The sequence below is a fragment of the Dermacentor variabilis genome, chromosome 5 (genome assembly GCF_050947875.1).
Source record: "Dermacentor variabilis isolate Ectoservices chromosome 5, ASM5094787v1, whole genome shotgun sequence".
Lineage (NCBI taxonomy): Eukaryota > Metazoa > Arthropoda > Arachnida > Ixodida > Ixodidae > Dermacentor > Dermacentor variabilis.
This window is the reverse complement of record NC_134572.1, coordinates 88,284,316-88,302,868: the sequence shown is the minus strand read 5'-3', so window position 1 is coordinate 88,302,868 and position 18,553 is coordinate 88,284,316. Positions and strand designations below refer to the sequence as shown.

General features: G+C 49.0%; 1 protein-coding gene across 2 annotated transcripts in view; it reads left to right on the top strand.

Moving 5' to 3' along the window:
- Nucleotides 1–18,553, top strand: part of LOC142582930 (uncharacterized) — a 345,940-nt gene that overhangs the window by 215,579 nt on the left and 111,808 nt on the right. For both annotated transcript variants that reach the window (XM_075693069.1, XM_075693070.1), the window contains exon 3: nucleotides 284–598. In XM_075693069.1, coding sequence (XP_075549184.1) covers nucleotides 284–598 — 315 coding nt within the window. The remainder of the gene's footprint in view (nucleotides 1–283; nucleotides 599–18,553) is intronic.

The window sequence follows — 18,553 nt, the reverse complement described above, 5'->3', positions numbered from 1 at the left end:
CCCCTCCTCCCTAAAAAAATCAAAACTTTCCGCCTATGCTTGTTGATAATGATGATCTCTAAGAACATTGCCCTTGGAAAGGCGTAGCGACGGACAGTTAGGTAGCTTGGTTGAGCTAATCAGGCTATATACCGCAGACGAGCACCTTGCTTACCTCAACTTTACTGTGTGAAATTACATGCGCTTGTAAGGACCCCGGTTTCCCCCCTTTCTCTCTCTCCTGCTTTCTTTCAACCAATACGTCAAACGTCTCTTGCTCATCTTGTGTGCACTTATATCGCAGCGCCGCCATCGACGTTCCACTTCAACTACACCAAGTCGAGCTCGGAACGTGCCACGCTCCTTTGCGAGGTCGACGGCGCGTTCCCGATGCCACACCTGAAGATGTACCGGCTCCTACCGGACTCGGACGACGACAAGGCGGAGCTGGTCAACGTGCAGCTAACGACTGAGCGCAGGGACGGCCTGTACCGCGCTGCCATGACGAGCGAGGTGCTGGACGCCAGCCTGCCGCAGGACGAAGAGACGGTGTTCCTGTGCAGCTACACCTTCAAGGAGATCAAGTACCACCGCTTCCAGAGGCTCGTATACGTCCCCGGTGAGCGACAAGTCCTGCCTTGCGCTGTTCCGTCCTTTTGTTCATTTTCTGTATTTAACGCGGTAAAGTTGACGTGGACTGAGGAGATGGCGACTTGAAAGGGCGCTGGTTTCGTTTATCAAGACTGTGGCGCGCACTTACGAGCGCACGCACTGAACCAACTGTACTCGAGACCGTTTTCAGAAGCCAAAATTACTGAAAAATGGCCGTTCGAATCACTAGCGTAGAAACTGGCGAGGGCGCTGTGCGATACCTGACGTCGACAAGTCTCTGCGACCGTATATCGACCTGGTGCGCACCTTCAAGTCCGCATGCAACTAGTGTTCTCTCTCTTCCCTTCTTTCTCACTGCTCGTCCTTTTATTCTCTTCTCCAGTGCAGGGTAGCAAACCAGAAGTGCATCTGGTTGACCTCTCTATACCTTTCCTTGCTTCTCTCTATTTTCCAGCCCCGTTCCAGGGCGCGCCAACAGTAACACACGGTACTTGTGGCTGCGATTGTATCTGAATTGATGAAATAGTATTAAGGACTCGAAGTAACTGCAGTTTGGTATCGTAAGAAGAATTGGTGCGCTATGTCGGAATTCATATGCTGTAAATGCAACAGCGCAGGTTGTACCACAGACTCACGGAGGCCACGGCTGAACGTAACAGTGAAAGTCTCTGAAAAAGCAGAGCACTAGTCGCTTAATCTACAGCGAAGACTAAAAAGCGCATGTTGCGCGTGATTCACAAAAAAGTAAGAACACAAAACCATGTCAGGTAGGATGTAAAGGAGTTGACCATATGCAGCACTTTTATAGGACAAAAAGAAGCGACACGAAATATTTTAATGCATGCAAACGTTACCACTGGCCATCTTTCTTCTATTTGAACGCGCATGCTTTCGCAAAGCCCCAAGCAAATGCATCGTACCTGAGTTAGTGCCATTATGTCATACACCAATTATTTCTCTGCAGTTCACGGTCTTGTGACCATCCAGTGCCTCTTGTTGTTTAACGCAAGCCCACACATCAATGTCCAAATTAGGTAATGCATTCAAGGACAGTGCGCTACTAAAGCAGCAGAAAGGAGTCCCGTTTCCATCCCCTTGCTTACGAAACGAGCAACACGCCACGTGCCCCCCCCCCCCCCCCATGCCTATTAGTAAAGCGAAAATCCTCCACCGTATGTGGCACATGCGTGGGAAGCTAGGCACAAAGCTCGCGTCATCGTGAATGTCAATCACGGAACAGCAACGACTGTCGCTTTGAGAATGTATGCGTCCATGTGCCACTGTACAACACACAGCCTAAAGTTATGTTTTTTGTCCACATTTATTTTTTTTTCTCGATCACTGCTTTCGTAGCGCTAGAGGCCCACGCGGAACATAATCCCGAAATAAGGGCCGCAACCGTGGCGCAATCGGGTCCACTGCAGCGCCCGACCCCGGCCGTGAGGAGGATGAAAAGCTGCTATACTAGGTTACAGTAGTACAAGCGCTAGCCTATGGGAATAAAGGCTCAGACCGTCCTGAGGGACATCGCGTATCCAAGGGCAATGAACGAACGACAGCCAATGGAGAGGACGCAACGGCCATCTCAGAAGCCAAGTACAGTCGGCGTCGAAAGTTTACGAATTCTGTGAGCGCAGAAAAAGTTGAATTTTAGTGCAGTTTGTGACCATAGCTTGTAAAACTGCACAACTCTGCCTTCGCCTGTATTAGTCGAACACGTGGCTATATGGTATTGCGGCTCGGCATCGAAGGCGAGAGGCCGGCTCTTGGAACAGACGAAAAGGAGACGAAAAGATTTATACAACCGGTGCATATAGCAGGCACTAGCGTGCAGGTAGCGGTGCCTAAGAGCGCACCAGACCGACGGGGCGGCTGGTGGCAACTCTCTCTTACCAATGGGCCGGCTCTCTCTTAAATACCTTCGGGCGTCCCATCGTCGGCAGGAACGAGGCAGGACCGGAGCTGGCGTCAACCGCGTCAATTTGCTTTTTCGTCAAAGGAGAAGTCCAAAGAGAAGTTTTTTGTCGAAAGAGAAGTTCAAGCTGCATAAAACCGGTCTCCACGGCAAGGGGTAAGCGGTTCTGTGGAACTGTAAAGGCTGCCAGTGAATTCGTCGTGGTGCTCTGTGCCCGCGGAGTCCTCAGTTCTGGAACTTTGCAGGTTGTCATCAAGGGCAACCACTTCAGAAGAACGAAAGCGGGGGGGGGGGGGGGGGGGGGGAGGGGAGAGGGGGCAGCGCCCATTGCCTAGATGTAGGCACGCAGTGTAGAATTACAATGAGCACCGATACTGTGGATATCGGATTCGGTGGTTCGTGTACTTTTGACGACGACTGGGCCTGACGAAGCGTCCAAGTACGTAACATAGACGGCGTGAAGGTCTTGTAGCACTTCAATCACCATCACATTGCAACCACCATGCTCCATCTTTTTTTCTTTGAATGCAGCCAACTTTTTGCTCATATCGGTAACATAAGTTTTCTTATCGTTTTGACGCGTTTATTTAAGTGATGAACACTCATAACTAAATGGCTCAGCAAGAGTTGCTGAACCATGTTTTTCTGAAAACAAGCACCAAGTGCAAAACTTTTATATTCACCTACCCTGATTCAGAGGTCACTTGGGGGCAGTTTTTTTTTTTTGACCAGTTGTGCATCCGCCTCCTGCTACCACTGGTCGAAATAATGCAGAAAACAGAGAATATACTACTGACTGCAAAGCTAAAGCGGCGTGCAGACCTTGTGCAGAGTAACCTGTCATGCTTCACAATAAATAGGCACTAGACAAAACTAATTTTTCGCCTTTTGTGTAATGCATGTTTGCGAATACAGTGATCCAAGCACGAGCGTAGTGCCAATGACGAATGCCGTAGACTGGCGGCCCTCGCTACTGCCTTTGAGTCTGCCACCCCCCCTTGAACTCCTTCACCAAGCTGTCGCCAACTCTAATCAAAGGCTATGCGGAAATCAGTCTTGAACACTGTGCAGTATATACAAACACAGTACATGTAAGTACACACGTTATAGCGGAAGCGCGAAAAGAGGCATCCTGAACTGCGTTTCAGTGTTCTTCCGATTCTAACTCAAAAAAAAAAAGAAAGAAAATAGAAAACGAAGAAAAGGCAGAGAAAAAAGGGGCGTGTGCGCTAGTTGGGAGCCTACAAAGAGACCACTGCTGCTCTCTCTCTTTTCGCTTCGAAAGATTTAGTCAGCCCAGGGGATGCGTTCAGCGTAAGCATTCGCAGACCGTTTAGGAAGAGAAAGAGCCTTCCCGCTACGGCTGCTTTCCCGCTGCAATGGTCGCCGTGTTGTGAAGCCGACTTCCCCTCTGTGAGTGCGCCTTTGTGCCGCCTTGACACACGCGCGCGCACTGCCCAGGGATTTTGTCGCTTCCGACTCGCTTGTCTGCCGAGCAGAACATACTGTCACAAACAGATCGACGCTCGCATTGGATGCGACGACGTTGTCTGTGGGGGAGGCGACGAAGAATGGGCGCCGAGCTCGCAGGCAGCAGGGCGGGGATGGGACTGCTCCCGTCCCGATCTCTTCTGGGGCCACCGCGAGGGAAGCGGGCAAACAAACGACTGGCACGGTGACGCTTCCTCCCTTTAACCTTTCACACTTGTATCCGGAGCTACCGTTTGTTCACGCCTACAGCGCCAGTTGGTTGGTGTTGTCAGTGAAGCGCGAAAGAAGAAAGACGAATTCTAAGCCTAAGTGGCCTATTTTGTAGTGTTCATTTCTTTCCTGAGAAGATCCGCAATGATGTTGGCAACGTTATTATCAGTAGCATATTTTCATTTATCCGACGGGAAAATCCTCTCACGCAGAAAACGGCAGGTAAGAACAACAAGGAAGCAGACGGGAGAAGCATTTTCTGTATATAGCAAATTAGCTCTGCGGAATTCCGCAAGGTGGAGGGAGGTTTATGAAAGGGAAAATTTACATCTACTCGTATGTAGCAGGAAGCTACAGAGGAAGCCCACACAGGTTTCTCAGAAACAAAGCTTCGTAGATGATTTTTGCTTCAACTACGAAGTTTTGTTTCTAAGAGACCCGCGTGGGTTTCTTTGCAGCTTCGTACTGCATACGGGTGGATGCCAATTTCTCCTTTCACTAAGCCTTTTCTGCACTGGTTTCTCTCTGTAATTGCTATATACCAACAGATCCTTTTGGAAACCACGCATCGTTTTTTTATTGCTGTCCTCTGGTATTGTATCAGCCCTGCTTATTGTTTATTTCTCTTTAACTCTTTCTATTCCTCTTTCCCAGTGTAGGGTACCAAACCCGACGCTCGTATGGTTGACCTCCCTGCGTTTCCTCTCCTTGCTTTATATCTCTCTGCGGATTTTAACTAATATCTGCTTCTTGTAAATGATTTATGTGAGAGCAATGAAGTGGTAACGGACCCCCGCTTTAAAGTTAAATTTTGTGTAAAAACGGTAGCATGTGTGCTGCACCACATGAAGAAAAACTGTAGCATCAACGATAAAATTTCCCCAACTTGCAAGTTACCTTCAACGTTTCTAAAGCCACACACACACAAAGATATATAGTTGAGAGTGAAAGGGCTTGTTGCATCATTGAGCTATGGAGTGCCCCAGAGGCCGAAAAAAACGGTTCCTACTTCGCCAATTTGAAAGGCAACATACGACCTTAGCGACGTCCGAACAATAATGCGATTGTGCACCTGTTGCGCAGTAGCAACGAAGTATAGAGACATCACTTCTACGTTCAGGTTTTGCGTGCATGCTCTGTTCCTGTCTTCTAAACTTGGACGTCTAAGCCGCTAGAAAAACGAAGCTTTCAGAAATTGTGCTGCGGGGATTTCTGGCACGACTAAAAACACTTTTTTCTTCTTCAAGCGCGTCTCCACTTATCGGAATGATTCGGACATGAAGCATCGCCACGACAAACCGGCTTAGTTCTCCACTAGCACCTTTGTCAGTACGAAACTGTTTCACTCCGTAGTAAAATTACGTTGTGTAGGCCGCCGGCGCCTTTCGCTTACTTTTTGTTTCCCAAAGGACATCGACGCACGTGATTTATCTCTAGTGGCGTCGACGGTCACGTTTAAGATGTCTATTCTTAAAGGCATTTGCTGCGAGAAGGTTTCGTGGAAGCCCTTCCTCTTTATCTCTTAAGCTTTCTTTCAGCATGCAGCTTGGGTTCAGTTGTTCGACTGCTGCTGAGTACATCTTGTGCCAAGTTGAATTGTTCATATATGATTCGCAAGGTGTTACGTACGCTTTCTCCCCTAGTTCTCAGGGAACTTCGTACCTCACTGCTATTTATGCGCATTCGTTTCTATCTTTCTTGGTCGCCTTTGCATTGTTCTGTTACATTTATGTTATAACTTTTTATTCTGCTTTTTATTTGCACCACAGTCTTGGAATCGGGACGATTTCATGCACTGAATCATCAGACCATGTTATAGTTTACACAATAGTGTCACACTTCATCGGGACAGTCATGTTGTCAACCGGACTGTGCAGGGAATGCAGAAGTTAGTTGGACGTAATAGTTCTGCGGAAACCCGAGAGGTTGAGAAAAGTAATTAATAAGGGAAAATGAGACATTCACCCAAACGTAGCTAATGGCTACAAAAGGAGCCCATACCGGTTCCTCGAAAGAAAAGCCGCATTTTTCGGACGAATTTTTCAACTACAAGGCTTTTCTTTCGAGGAACCCGTATGGGTTTCGTTTGTATCAATTAGCTATGTCTGGGTGGATGTCTCATTTTCCCTTTATTAAATAGAAGGTAGATATTGAGGACAGGCCTTCTACCGTCCCATTTTCGCCATTGATGCAAGGAACGTGGTTGTTTACTTTATTTGTGCTTTCACCAATGCGCTAGAGAACTCGCGCACTGCCGCTGTAAGACGACGTCGAGTAGAAGCGACTGGCTTGCTTTTGACGTCATCACGCCTTCTGACGCAGTAGATGGAATGCAATATGCAATAGAAACGCCTAAAGGTTGCCAAGGTTTGAAACACGGGGACTGCTGGAAAGGAGTGTCTTGGTGCCCCTTTAGTGAGGCTCGGATCGCCGCCTGCCGATCTTTACGTGCAGTCAGTAGCTTTGCTGGTAGATGCCAAAACTCGCTGCCTATAGGCGCGAAAACGCGGCAGAGCGCCACGTGGTGCTAGGCGGCTTCGAAGCACGATGGGTTGGAGGGTAACTCTGGAAACAGGGTGGTTGTGGACGCGCTCCCGACTCTGAGCTGATGGAACACTCCCCCTCTGTGCCTTTCCACCCGGGAGCTCTGGCAATCAACTTACCAAATGCTGAGAGCCCGGCCTCCCGCTGCTTCGGCTCAACAGATACGTGTTTGTTGGCCTGTTTGTATGCTCATCTGCGTATCTACCCAAGACCTTTGCTACGCGTCGGCGATTTACGTGCGTTCTTTTTTTTTTCTGACTTCTTTTTTGCTCAACGAAACGATTCTTCTCTGTCGTCCCATTCGCTTGTTTATGTTCCTCTGGTCTTGCGCCGGTACACGTTTTTCTTTTTCTTTTAGAGGAGCGTAGTAGCACATTACTCACACAATATTTGCTCTTCTCACTTTTTTCAAGGAGAAACAAAGGTGACAAACAAATGGAGCAGCTGTCTTCGCCTTAAAGGGACCATGAACCACTTTTACGCGTAAGCGTAGATGGCCCGGCCCCTCTGTGACATCGACGAATTTTTTTTTTTTTTAGAAGTCGAGAAATGTTTTTGTAGTTAGACTATTTCAGAAATACATTGCTGCACAAAGTTCTTTATTGCGTTCCGCATAAGCGGAGTTATTAGCAATCAAACATACCGTTCGCGGTGCTTCCGCTGCTTCGACTTGCACTGAGGAGGCTACAGCGGAGCGGCGCGCGCCCACAGCGCTCCGCCTACCGTGGACGTCACCGTGGCGCGCAGTTCAAATTCGATTCTGGATGTTTACGTAAACGCCACAACTTACAATTTCGGCGCCTACGACGCGCCAAACGCGGTTGTCGTCAGCGAGCCGCAGAGCGCACAGCCAGCGGACTCGTGGCGGCACCTTGCGGCGGCCGTGGTATCTCCGCTACGTAGCAGACCGCGGCTACGTGCAACCGCAACGTTTGCTTTGTGCACGACATGGCTCGAGTGCTCGCTCGCGCTCATATGCTCCCGTCTGTTTGTGTTATGCGGTGCGGATCGGCTTTGGCCTCCGCCAGCTTGACCGACGGACAGTAGCCACTTCCAACTTGCGCATTTTGAAGCGCTATCAATAGCGAACTCTGCGAAGGCGTCCAACCAGGAGGGGCCAGCAGCGAGCGCGCGCTGGCAAGCGTGCGTGTGGTCTGGCCTTAAGTTTCGCTTGGTCCGATGCTAGTTGACCGTTCAAAAGTAGTCGAAGTTAGTGATATCCGATGGCTACGACACCGATAATCAAGGTAGCCAAAGTTTAATTCCCACGTGGGCGGCCGCGACCGATCGGGAGCGAACGATAGTTGGCTTCTTCGGAAAGCGCGTAACTTTTATCGATATTCGGATGCAGATTTGCGCTTACTTCAGCCTGTTTGTTAAACTGCGTCTATAAATATACACAGTCAAAGTAGGAAGAAACGCACTGATCCAAACACCCTCCTTGATTGATGTCAACTATTCACCAATAGCAGCCGCGTATTTGAATCTGCTATATTACGAACTGAAGCGTCCAGAAAAGGTTGAGGAACAGGCTTCCGTTGAAAAGAGACCGTTTGAGAGAAGGGTGACTTCGCACACTGCTTGCGAGTTCCACGCGCCGCGAACGACTGCTAAATTTGGCTGAGATGTTCACAGCAGCGTATGCTATCCGAGAACTGTGTTTTTTCACCAAGCCCGAGGGGTGGTTCAGGGCCGCTTTAAAGGTGTATATAAAGATGAGGAAAGTAGTACTTGTCTGTCGTAGCATTGGTGGCTAATTTTCTTGCGCATGAATTGAACCACGATTACCAATAAATAACAAGCTGTTAGAAGATAGCGGTTAGAAGAGCAGTGCAAACAAAGTAGTATCCGGTGATAAGGTGTAACACACGGATATACGTAGCTACGAACAGAATGCACGTAAGTGTCGAACAAATCAAAGCTATATAAATCGTGGCAGGTATGGCGCTCTAAGGTAATTAAAAACAATTTTCAGAAACCATCTACAATGATTGTCACTGTAAGCGAATAGCCCGAACGAAATAAACGAACCAGCATGTAGCAGCCCCCTCCCTCCCCCCCCCCCCCCCCTGCCACCCTCCATCATTTTCGCTTTCCCGTTCTGCCCGCTCCTTCCCGCAACTCCGTTGCGTGAGGGCACAGGCCTTCTCTCTCAGTGCCTTGTATCGCAAGTCCGACCACCGATCATCGACCACCGCCGAGTACAAACCACCGACCGTTGAAAACCCTAAAAAAAGTTGAAAGAGGGAAAGAAAGCCATTCGAGTTAGAAAAAAGCTTATAATAAAGCACTGAAAAGACAAGTGGATGCTAATGTCGTTAGGCTCGTAAAAAAAAAGAAAAAGCTGAATGATATATAAACAAACTGCTGTCCAAAAGTGCGATATGGCTTATAGAGTAAAATTGAGTTAGGGCAGAGAGCACTGTGCACCTACAATGCATATAGTGAATAAGAAACTCAGGTTAGAGGCTTGAAGCGGGATATGCTTATCGCAACCCGGTGCGCATGTTTAGCTGTTTCAATTGGTCTCATTTCCTTCGTGTCATGAGAACAACAGAACCGGGAAGTCGGTAAACACTTGTTATTGATGTGCACAACCCTTCGCAAACGCAAGAGCAATTATGCAGTGTAACCGCGCAGGTATTTACGGAACAACATGCCGCTGTGCCATTCGGCAAGACATGTTGCTTAGGTATACCGAATCTTGTGCTCTGTAGTTGATCAACCGATGAATACCGTAGTGGTCATAACCGACCACCAGAAACGCGGTCACCTCACTCCTTTCATCTCCGTAATTTGACATGCATCATCTGGAATGCTTACCTCAGCGAGACTGCTAACTTTGCCGTACGCGGCTTGTTTGCAGAGTGACCGCCAATACGGCTCTCGCTCGTCGCACCTGGTCCCATAAATTAAACACCAGACGGCCGCAGCTTCTCAGGCCAGACATGCGTGGAGTGCACACGCACACACTTCGCAGAGCCGTGATGAGGCAGCCGAGCCGAAGGCCGCAACTCGGCAACTCGCGGCTTAGCGAACGGAGCAGTCCGAGCCTATAAAGCCAAGCAGGCTAGCCTTCTTCCTGACCGGCGAAGTTCCACGAGGCTGGTCAATTCATTCCGCGACTTCCGCAGCACAGCGCTAAGGGTCGAGTCTTCCCGGACTCTTTAGCCCCCTCACCTTTTCCTCACTCATCGTGTCTTCGCCCGAAAGCACGGTGGTGCTTCGAGAAGCCGCCGCACAGCCTCCCCTCCCTCTCCCCTCCCCTTTTCCTCTAACCCAGCAACGATCATCTGCAGGGCCGCGGCAGCAGACGAAGCCATTCATGAGCGGATTTCTTACTCCGGGACAGACAGAGACTCATTTGGAGGCCACCGGGTACTGCTCGGCGGGAGCTGACCGGGAAGGCCGGTCGGCTCGCTGGATCGTTCTGCGGAATGCCGTTTTAATTACGTCTTCCAGCCGCAATCCCGAATCCCCTTTCCTGACCCGCCTTCGCGTCCTCGCGTCTCTCCGGCGTCGTTCTTGGCTGCACGATGGTCCCTCGGTAGCAAAGCGTTCCAGCGGTCCCCTGTATACCCCGAGCACCGCACGCCTCTCTGCCTCTGTACCCCCCTGCCTGCCCGCCTGCCTGCGCACGCACAGCGTGGAGTGATGCGGCCTGCGCGCCCGATGCGTGGAGGAAGTGATTTCGAAAGAGAGAGCCTTCTTGCGTCGTCTCGCCTGCTTTAGTTCCAGATGCGGGGACGCGTTTTCAATATAGCTGCCGACACAGGAGCGCGTTGCCCACGCTGTATGAATGCGGGCTACTTCGAATGCGATATACGCCAGAAAAATATTTGCTCTCGGATTTTACGTGCCCAAACCACGATATGATTACAAGGCAGGCCGTAGTGGCGTGCTCCGGATTACTGCTAGCCACGTGGTATACTTTAACTTACACCCAACTATAAGTACACGAGCGGTTTTGCATAACGCCCCCATCTAAATGCGGCCGCCCAACCCGCGATCATACCAGTGACATCAATATCAGCTGCGCAACGCCATATCCATTAAGCAATATCGCGGCTGTTCTTGCCTGTCATAATGACCGCCTTTGGGGCATTCCATTTTTCTGTCGCAAACGGAACTGAAGCGTTCACAAGTTCAGGTTCTGACGAACCGAGTTCACTGCTGACTTGTTAATCTAGACCGGTGGCTAGCGTAATGTGAAATTAACTGCCAGTGAGCTATATAAATGTAGCAGAGAGGACGGTCTTCTAAGTTATTTAGCCTGTCTAAGAACAATAAATAATAGCAATTACGCCACGTTCCGCACAACTGCGGAGCGCAGCAGAGAGATTCAGCTTGCAGCCGTCGGCTGACGAAGCTCAACCGAATATCTAAGCTTTCACGTCAATAAAAATAACAAGCGTTTGCATCGGCATGTTGAAGCGCAGGTTTCTTTGCCTACCCTGCAGGGTTTGCATACTGGATTGTATAAACGCTAATGACAGTAGAAGGAAGGAAGGAAGGAAGGAAGGAAGGAAGGAAGGAAGGAAGGAAGGAAGGAAAAAGTGGAGAAGGAAAGGCAGGGAGGTTAACCAGTTTAGCTTAACCGGTTTGCTACCCTACACATGGGAGCGGGATGGGGGGATGAAAGATGGGGAATGGAGAGAGAGAGAGCACATAGCAAAGCACACGCATCGTCCGTTAGAGTCCATCACTCTTGCGTGGTACGTGATATCACTATCACAACCGCTTGTCCAATCCCGTCTCTTTCAAAAACCGAAGTAGTCCCTTCGTCGCCTTCAGCTGCGATGTCTTCTGTCGGCGGCATGTGAAAATCGTTTCGAGGGACAATGGTCTAGTGTCAAGGTGCGCTAGAACGGATGCCAGGGACTGTCGCTGAACATTATATTCAGGACAGTCGCACAGAATGTGTTCCAGCGTCTCGTCGCAAAGACAGGCATTGCAGAGAGCGTTGTCGGCCATTCCAATGCGGAAGGAGTAAAATGGATGTAAAAATGTTAAGTAAAATGTAAAGTAAAATGTCAAGTAAAGAATGGATGGAAAAATGACAAGGGAGATTCCTCTGCGACTGATTGTGAATGACTGTTATTTTTCTTTTCTCCCCTTATCCATTCTTCCCCTTTCTCCCTCCCCAAGTGTAGGGTAGCCAACTAGGCACGTCCTTGGTTAACCTCTTTAGCTTCCCTCTTCGTTTCTCTCTCTCTCTCTCTCCAGGGTTTCGAACGCACGTATGCTGCTGCTGGGTCGCTTGCTATCTGGACGGATATATTTGTGGACATACATATATACGAAGCTTATATATATGCGCGGACTGCTAGTATGAGCAAACGGGCTTGTATGACCCTCGTATGCATGCGCACCGACAATGCAGTGCCAGTAAGTGTACCTCTGTTCTTTATAATGAAAAAAATAAGTCCCGTCATAAAACTTGAACCTATAAGTCGGTTATAGGTGCTTCAAAAGCACATCGACCTCTCAATGAAATAGCGCATTATATTCAAAAAAATTTTTTTTATTTACCTAACGTTCTTCGATTTAGCCATTCCCTAGACGCCACAAGGTCTGCGCCCATTCTTGGCCAATCGTCCAGAATTGGTATGTGTGACTGTGACACAAGAGGTGTAAATAATCCTTAAATGTAGCAAAATACGTGTCGTACTTTTCTGCGCATACACATGTCGTAACCACTCTTCCCTCAACCAGCGTCATACATCATGCATCGCCTTCGTCCTCGGGGACATCACTGGGTAGACGTCTCACGCTGTGCATCACCCTAATTTGGCATTTTCATTTCGGCATAGCTTTTGAGCGGTGTAGTTCATAAACATAGAGGTTGCACGATAATAAAGTTGTGACCTTTGCAGTGAACAAACAAACTTCCCTTGAGGTTGCACGCTGCACAGGATGAAGGGAAACGCAATTGTAGTTGTATAAGTTGTATACGATTCAATACAAACCACGTGACTGAAGCTTCGCTTCAGATGGGTTCCAAGATCTACGTTGGATTTGCATAATTTTTACTTCTGGCCTTGAAAAGGTGCTCTAACAGTCCTTATAGATCGATGTCGCTTGTGCAGCGTCGTATAGCTCCGATTGTCATAATCTCTACTCCGAGTTCAGGCGGACAGCCACCTCATCGTCGTAGCACACCACTATGAGACCAGTACTATTGCTCTTGCATATGGACAGCAGCTGTTTTCCCACAGTTCATTTTTTTTTAAACTGCGAACGTAAAGTTCATGTCTACGCGTGCGCTTGAAATGCGCCACGGTGTAAGAGAAATAGAAAGCAAAGGACTGCCAGAGTAGGTAATTTATTATTTCTTAGCATTTAATGACGAAGACCACCCCCAATGTACGCCACCTGCATAAACACCTTGTCCTTTGAAAATTTGCGTTCGCATTCGACAGGAAACACGAGTGTGGTCTCTTCTCGTCGTAAAGGCATCGATAAGGGAACGATAATTTTTCACGCGCCGCGACATTGCTTTAGTAATACCACTCGAGTGTACGAACGACATGCCACGCCCCGTGTCTAAGCGAAAACCGCGCCTCGTTACGTTCGCGATTTGGCCGGGATCGCCCGTTTTTAGCCGCAACCGCCGCCTATACTTCACGCGTCGCGGAGCACGCATCTCGCTGCACGCGCGCACATGTTACGTACACGCGCTCTCGCCACTTCGGGACAAGCGCCGTTTACGCACGCGAGCGTAACCCCCCGGAACAAACTTCTACTCCCGCCCCATTAACCGCACTCACGAAAAGCAACACGGTTTCCGGAGGCTGTGCCCACCTCCCACCCCGCGCCCCCGCCGCTCCTGTCCCGACTCCGTGCTCACGACGAACTCTGACCGGAAACCCGCACCCTGAGTCTATGCCGTCTCGGGGTCGCAGTGACGCTACGCTACTACGTTCCTGGCATAGTGCAGTTGTAGACAGGGAAATGGAGTGACGCACATGTTGCCCCGCAGGCGTTGCCAGTAATAGAAACGACGTTCTTCCCACGTCCCGTATCGTGGGCACAAACGTAGCGTGTCGTCCTGACTCGCTGCGACCTGGAGACGCGCAGAGCATCCGGGGCACACCGACGAGACAGCGGGTGTATACGGCCGGTCTTTCGCGACGGCTCGACTTTCGGAACGCCGCCGTTAGCAGAGACGAACGGCGGGGCGCGGACTCAGAAACGACCGACGTCGTCCCAAAGGCGTGATTCTCTTAACGGAAGTATACCGCCGGCTGCTTTATGAACGGGCCCAGACCCCCAGTACGCCGGGGCACTCGGTGCCATGTGATCTCGGTCTCATCTTTATCTGTCACCGTTAGAAGCTCGTGTTTCCGTATAACTTCTGGTCATCCCGGTGCAGGCAAATTGAGTATATTCATAACTCTCAATGGGACGTCTGTGCATGATTAGCCGTTAAAAGTGTGGCTACCGTGAACTGACTGAGGCGTCTATACTGAGCTGTTAATGGATAAATAATGGTTCATTTTGCCTAGTGAAGTGCTCACATGACTGAACTCCATTACTTATCACACGGACCCTACACACTGCAAGGTTTTGAGGCAAACGCGTGTCGGTAAACCGTGAGCAAATTATCTCATTGTCACAAGCTCATTACTTTTGATTTTAGCGCTGACGCGGGTGGTTGCACTCCTCGAAGGCTCTGTGTCCCTCACAATCGGTACTTTAATTTCGTGGAACGAACGAGTGAATCTCGCGGACGTTACTAGCGCTTCTCCTTTGAAGACAAAACTCGGGCTCATAGAAAGGAAAGAAAGGAAGGGCCGGGATGAATGCAGGAAGGAAGGAAAAAACAAAGGGGGAAGGAGGTCGGTAAATTACCTAGTTTGTCTAGACGCTTGCATGCTAGAAAGTGTAGGAAGAGCTAACTAATGATACCTGGCTCTAATATCTGCTGCGAACCGGCAGGCGCCTTTTAATTCCACATACAGCGACACGTGAAACCGAAAAACAAACTGACAAAGGCTAAATGATATTACTATGGTATTCTAAAAACGAACAAACCTGCCACACTTGATTGAGATCGCGTAACGGTCGAGCAAAAAGAAAATAACAGCAATAAAGAATATACATACATGGCCACAGACCCGAAGCACAAGAAATGTGCTCTCAGAACCAGCTGTCAGGAAATATTCGTTCACCTAAAAGATCGCAGACACGGCGCATCGCAGCGCGAAGTGTCACCGCAATAATTTCTAACGCGTCGGCAGCACGTAAACCGCGCCCGCAGAGGTGATTCGCGAAGGCCGCGCAGGGTCGCGCACATCGCCGCGCGCAATGCAGCTCCCGTCAGAGAGCGCGGCTCGGGAAGAATGGCGCCGTTACTCGCAATGGCGAGCCGTTCGTAACCCCGTAATTGCTTCGATGGAAGTTTCTCGCCCGCTTGCCGGCCCGCTCTCCGTAGCTGTAGCGTTTTCTCTCGCGATTCACGCCGAAACTCGAGGAACCGCTCTTTCTCTCGCGTATACTTGCTTGCTTGCTAGTTTGCGGTCTCGCCATCATCGCAACCGTCCGGAGCCTAGGCCGCCGTTCGTACGACGATCTCTCGCACCGCCCTGGTCATCCGGAGTGCTCGCGTGGAAGTCTACGGCGATTAAAAGGGATTTGCGATGCGAAACGGCCGTCGTTAATATAAGGGCGCACCGACCGTCGCTGCGCGCCAGAGCGGAGGAAAGCCTCGAGTTCTTTTGACCAGCCACGCCATAGCGGCGTGGGTTCCGCGCTCCTTTTCAGCCGTCTCCATTTTCTCGCACGCAGTCCGTTCTCATTTCCAGCAGATCGCTATGTTTGGTGCAGAGTGGTGGTGTTTAAAAAAAAACTCTGCGCGAGTAACGGGCGGTGTAAGCGATCAGAAATATCATAGGTTTCGTGTGTCAGATGTCCTGTGAGTTTTTGCTCATTTCAAGCGCCCTATGAGTTCGGAAACTACACACATAATTCAGAGGGAGGGGGGGGGCGTGAAGCACAGACGAAAGGGCTGATTTGAGAATTTATCTGCAATGCGAAGGAAGCGGCGGCAGGCGGTGATGTCGGTTTAGGCAGGTATATAGCATATCCTTGAAAGTTGTGCGACGGCTGTCCTTGTGCGAGTGCGCTCTGATGAGCCTTCCAGTTCTAAGTGTTTCACTCTTTATTTATTAAAGCTATAGAGGTCGCGGGTCAAATTTAAATTTCCGACGACCGCATTCCCACGGAGCAGGAATTCAAAAATGCTCGGGCACGGCGCCTTGGGTGGAAATGAATGAACCCCAGGTGGTAAAAGTTATTCCCGAGTCTTCCACTATCATCATCATCATCATCATCATCATCATCATCATCATCATCATCATCATCATCATCATCAGCCTAGTTACGCCCACTGCAGGGCAAAGGCCTCTCCCATACTTCTCCAACTACCCCGGTCATGTACTAATTGTGGCCATGTTGTCCCTGCAAACGTCTTAATGTCATCCGCCCACCTAACTTTCTGCCGCCCCCTGCTACGCATCCCTTCCCTTGGAATCCAGTCCGTAACCCTTAGTGACCATCGGTTATCTTCCCTCCTCATTACATGTCCGGCCCATGCCCATTTCTTTTTCTTGATTTCAACTAAGATGTCGTTTACCCGCGTTTGTTGCCTCACCCAATCTGCTCTTTTCTTATCCCTTAATGTCACACCCATCATTCTTCTTTCCATAGCTCGTTGCGTCGTCCTCAATTTCAGCAGAACCCTTTTCGTAAGTCTCCAGGTTTCTGCCCCATATGTGAGTACTGGTAACACACAGCTGTTATACACTTTCCTTTTGAGGGATAGTGGCATCCTGCTGTTCATGATTTGAGAATGCCTGCCAAACGCACCCCAGCCCATTCTTATTCTTCTGGTTATTTCAGCCTCATGATCCGGATCCGTGGTCACTACCTGCCCTAAGTAGATGTAGTCCCTTACCCCTTCCAGTGCTTCGCTACCTATCGTAAACTGCTGTTCTCTTCCGAGCCTGTTAAACATTACTTTAGTTTTCTGCAGATTAATTTTCAGACCCACCCTTCTGCTTTGCCTCTCCAGGTCAGTGAGCATGCATTGCAATTGGTCTCCTGAGTTACTAAGCAAGGCAATATCATCAGCGAATCGCAAGTTGCTAAGGTATTCTCCATCAACTTTTATCCCCAATTCTTCCCACTCCAGGCCTCTGAATACCTCCTGTAAACATGCTGTGAATAGCATTGGAGATATCGTATCTCCCTGTCTGACGCCTTTCTTTATAGGGATTTTGTTGCTTTCTTTGTGGAGGACTACGGTGGCTGTGGAGCCGCTATAGATATCTTCCAGTATCTTTACATATGGCTCATCTACACCCTGATTCCGTAATGCCTCCATGACTGCTGAGGTTTCGACTGAATCAAACGCTTTCTCGTAATCAATGAAAGCTATATATAACGGTTGGTTATATTCTGCACATTTCTCTATCACTTGATTGATAGTGTGAATATGGTCTATTGTTGAGTAGCCTTTACGGAATCCTGCCTGGTCCTTTGGTTGACAGAAGTCTAAGGTGTTCCTGATTCTATTTGCGATTACCTTAGTAAATACTTTGTAGGCAACGGACAGTAAGCTGATCGGTCTATAATTTTTCAAGTCTTTGGCGTCCCCTTTCTTATGGATTAGGATTATGTAGGCGTTCTTCCAAGATTCCGGTACGCTCGAGGTTATGAGGCATTGCGTATACAGGGTGGCCAGTTTCTCTAGAACAATCTGACCACCATCCTTCAACAAATCTGCTGTTACCTGATCCTCCCCAGCTGCCTTCCCCCTTTGCATAGCTCCTAAGGCTTTCTTTACTTCTTCTGGCGTTACCTGTGGGATTTCGAATTCCTCTAGGCTATTCTCTCTTCCACTATCGTCGTGGGTGCCACTGGTACTGTATAAATCTCTATAGAACTCCTCAGCCACTTGAACTATCTCATCCATATTAGTAACGATATTGCCGGCTTTGTCTCTTAACGCACACATCTGATTCTTGCCTATTCCTAGTTTCTTCTTCACTGTTTTTAGGCTTCCTCCGTTCCTGAGAGCCTGTTCAATTCTATCCATATTATAGTTCCTGATGTCCGCTGTCTTACGCTTGTTGATTAACTTAGAAAGTTCTGCCAGTTCTATTCTAGCTGTAGGGTTAGAGGCTTTCATACATTGGCGTTTCTTGATCAGATCTTTCGTCTCCTGCGATAGCTTACTGGTTTCCTGTCTAACGGAGTTACCACCGACTTCTATTGCGCACTCCTTAATGGTTCCCATGAGATAGTCGTTCATTGCTTCAACACTAAGGTCCTCTTCCTGAGTTAAAGCCGAATACCTGTTCTGTAGCTTGATCCGGAATTCCTCTAGTTTCCCTCTTACCGCTAACTCATTGATTGGCTTCTTGTGTACCAGTTTCTTCCGTTCCCTCCTCAAGTCTAGGCTAATTCGAGTTCTTACCATCCTATGGTCACTGCAGCGTACCTTGCCGAGTACGTCTACATCTTGTATGATGCCAGGGTTCGCGCAGAGTATGAAGTCGATTTCATTTCTAGTCTCACCATTCGGGCTCCTCCACGTCCACTTTCGACTAACCCGCTTGCGGAAAAAGGTGTTCATTATCCGCATATTATGCTGTTCTGCAAACTCTACTAATAATTCTCCTCTGCTATTCCTAGAGCCTATGCCATATTCCCCCACTGACTTGTCTCCAGCCTGCTTCTTGCCTACCCTGGCATTGAAGTCGCCCATCAGTATAGTGTATTTTGTTTTGACTTTAC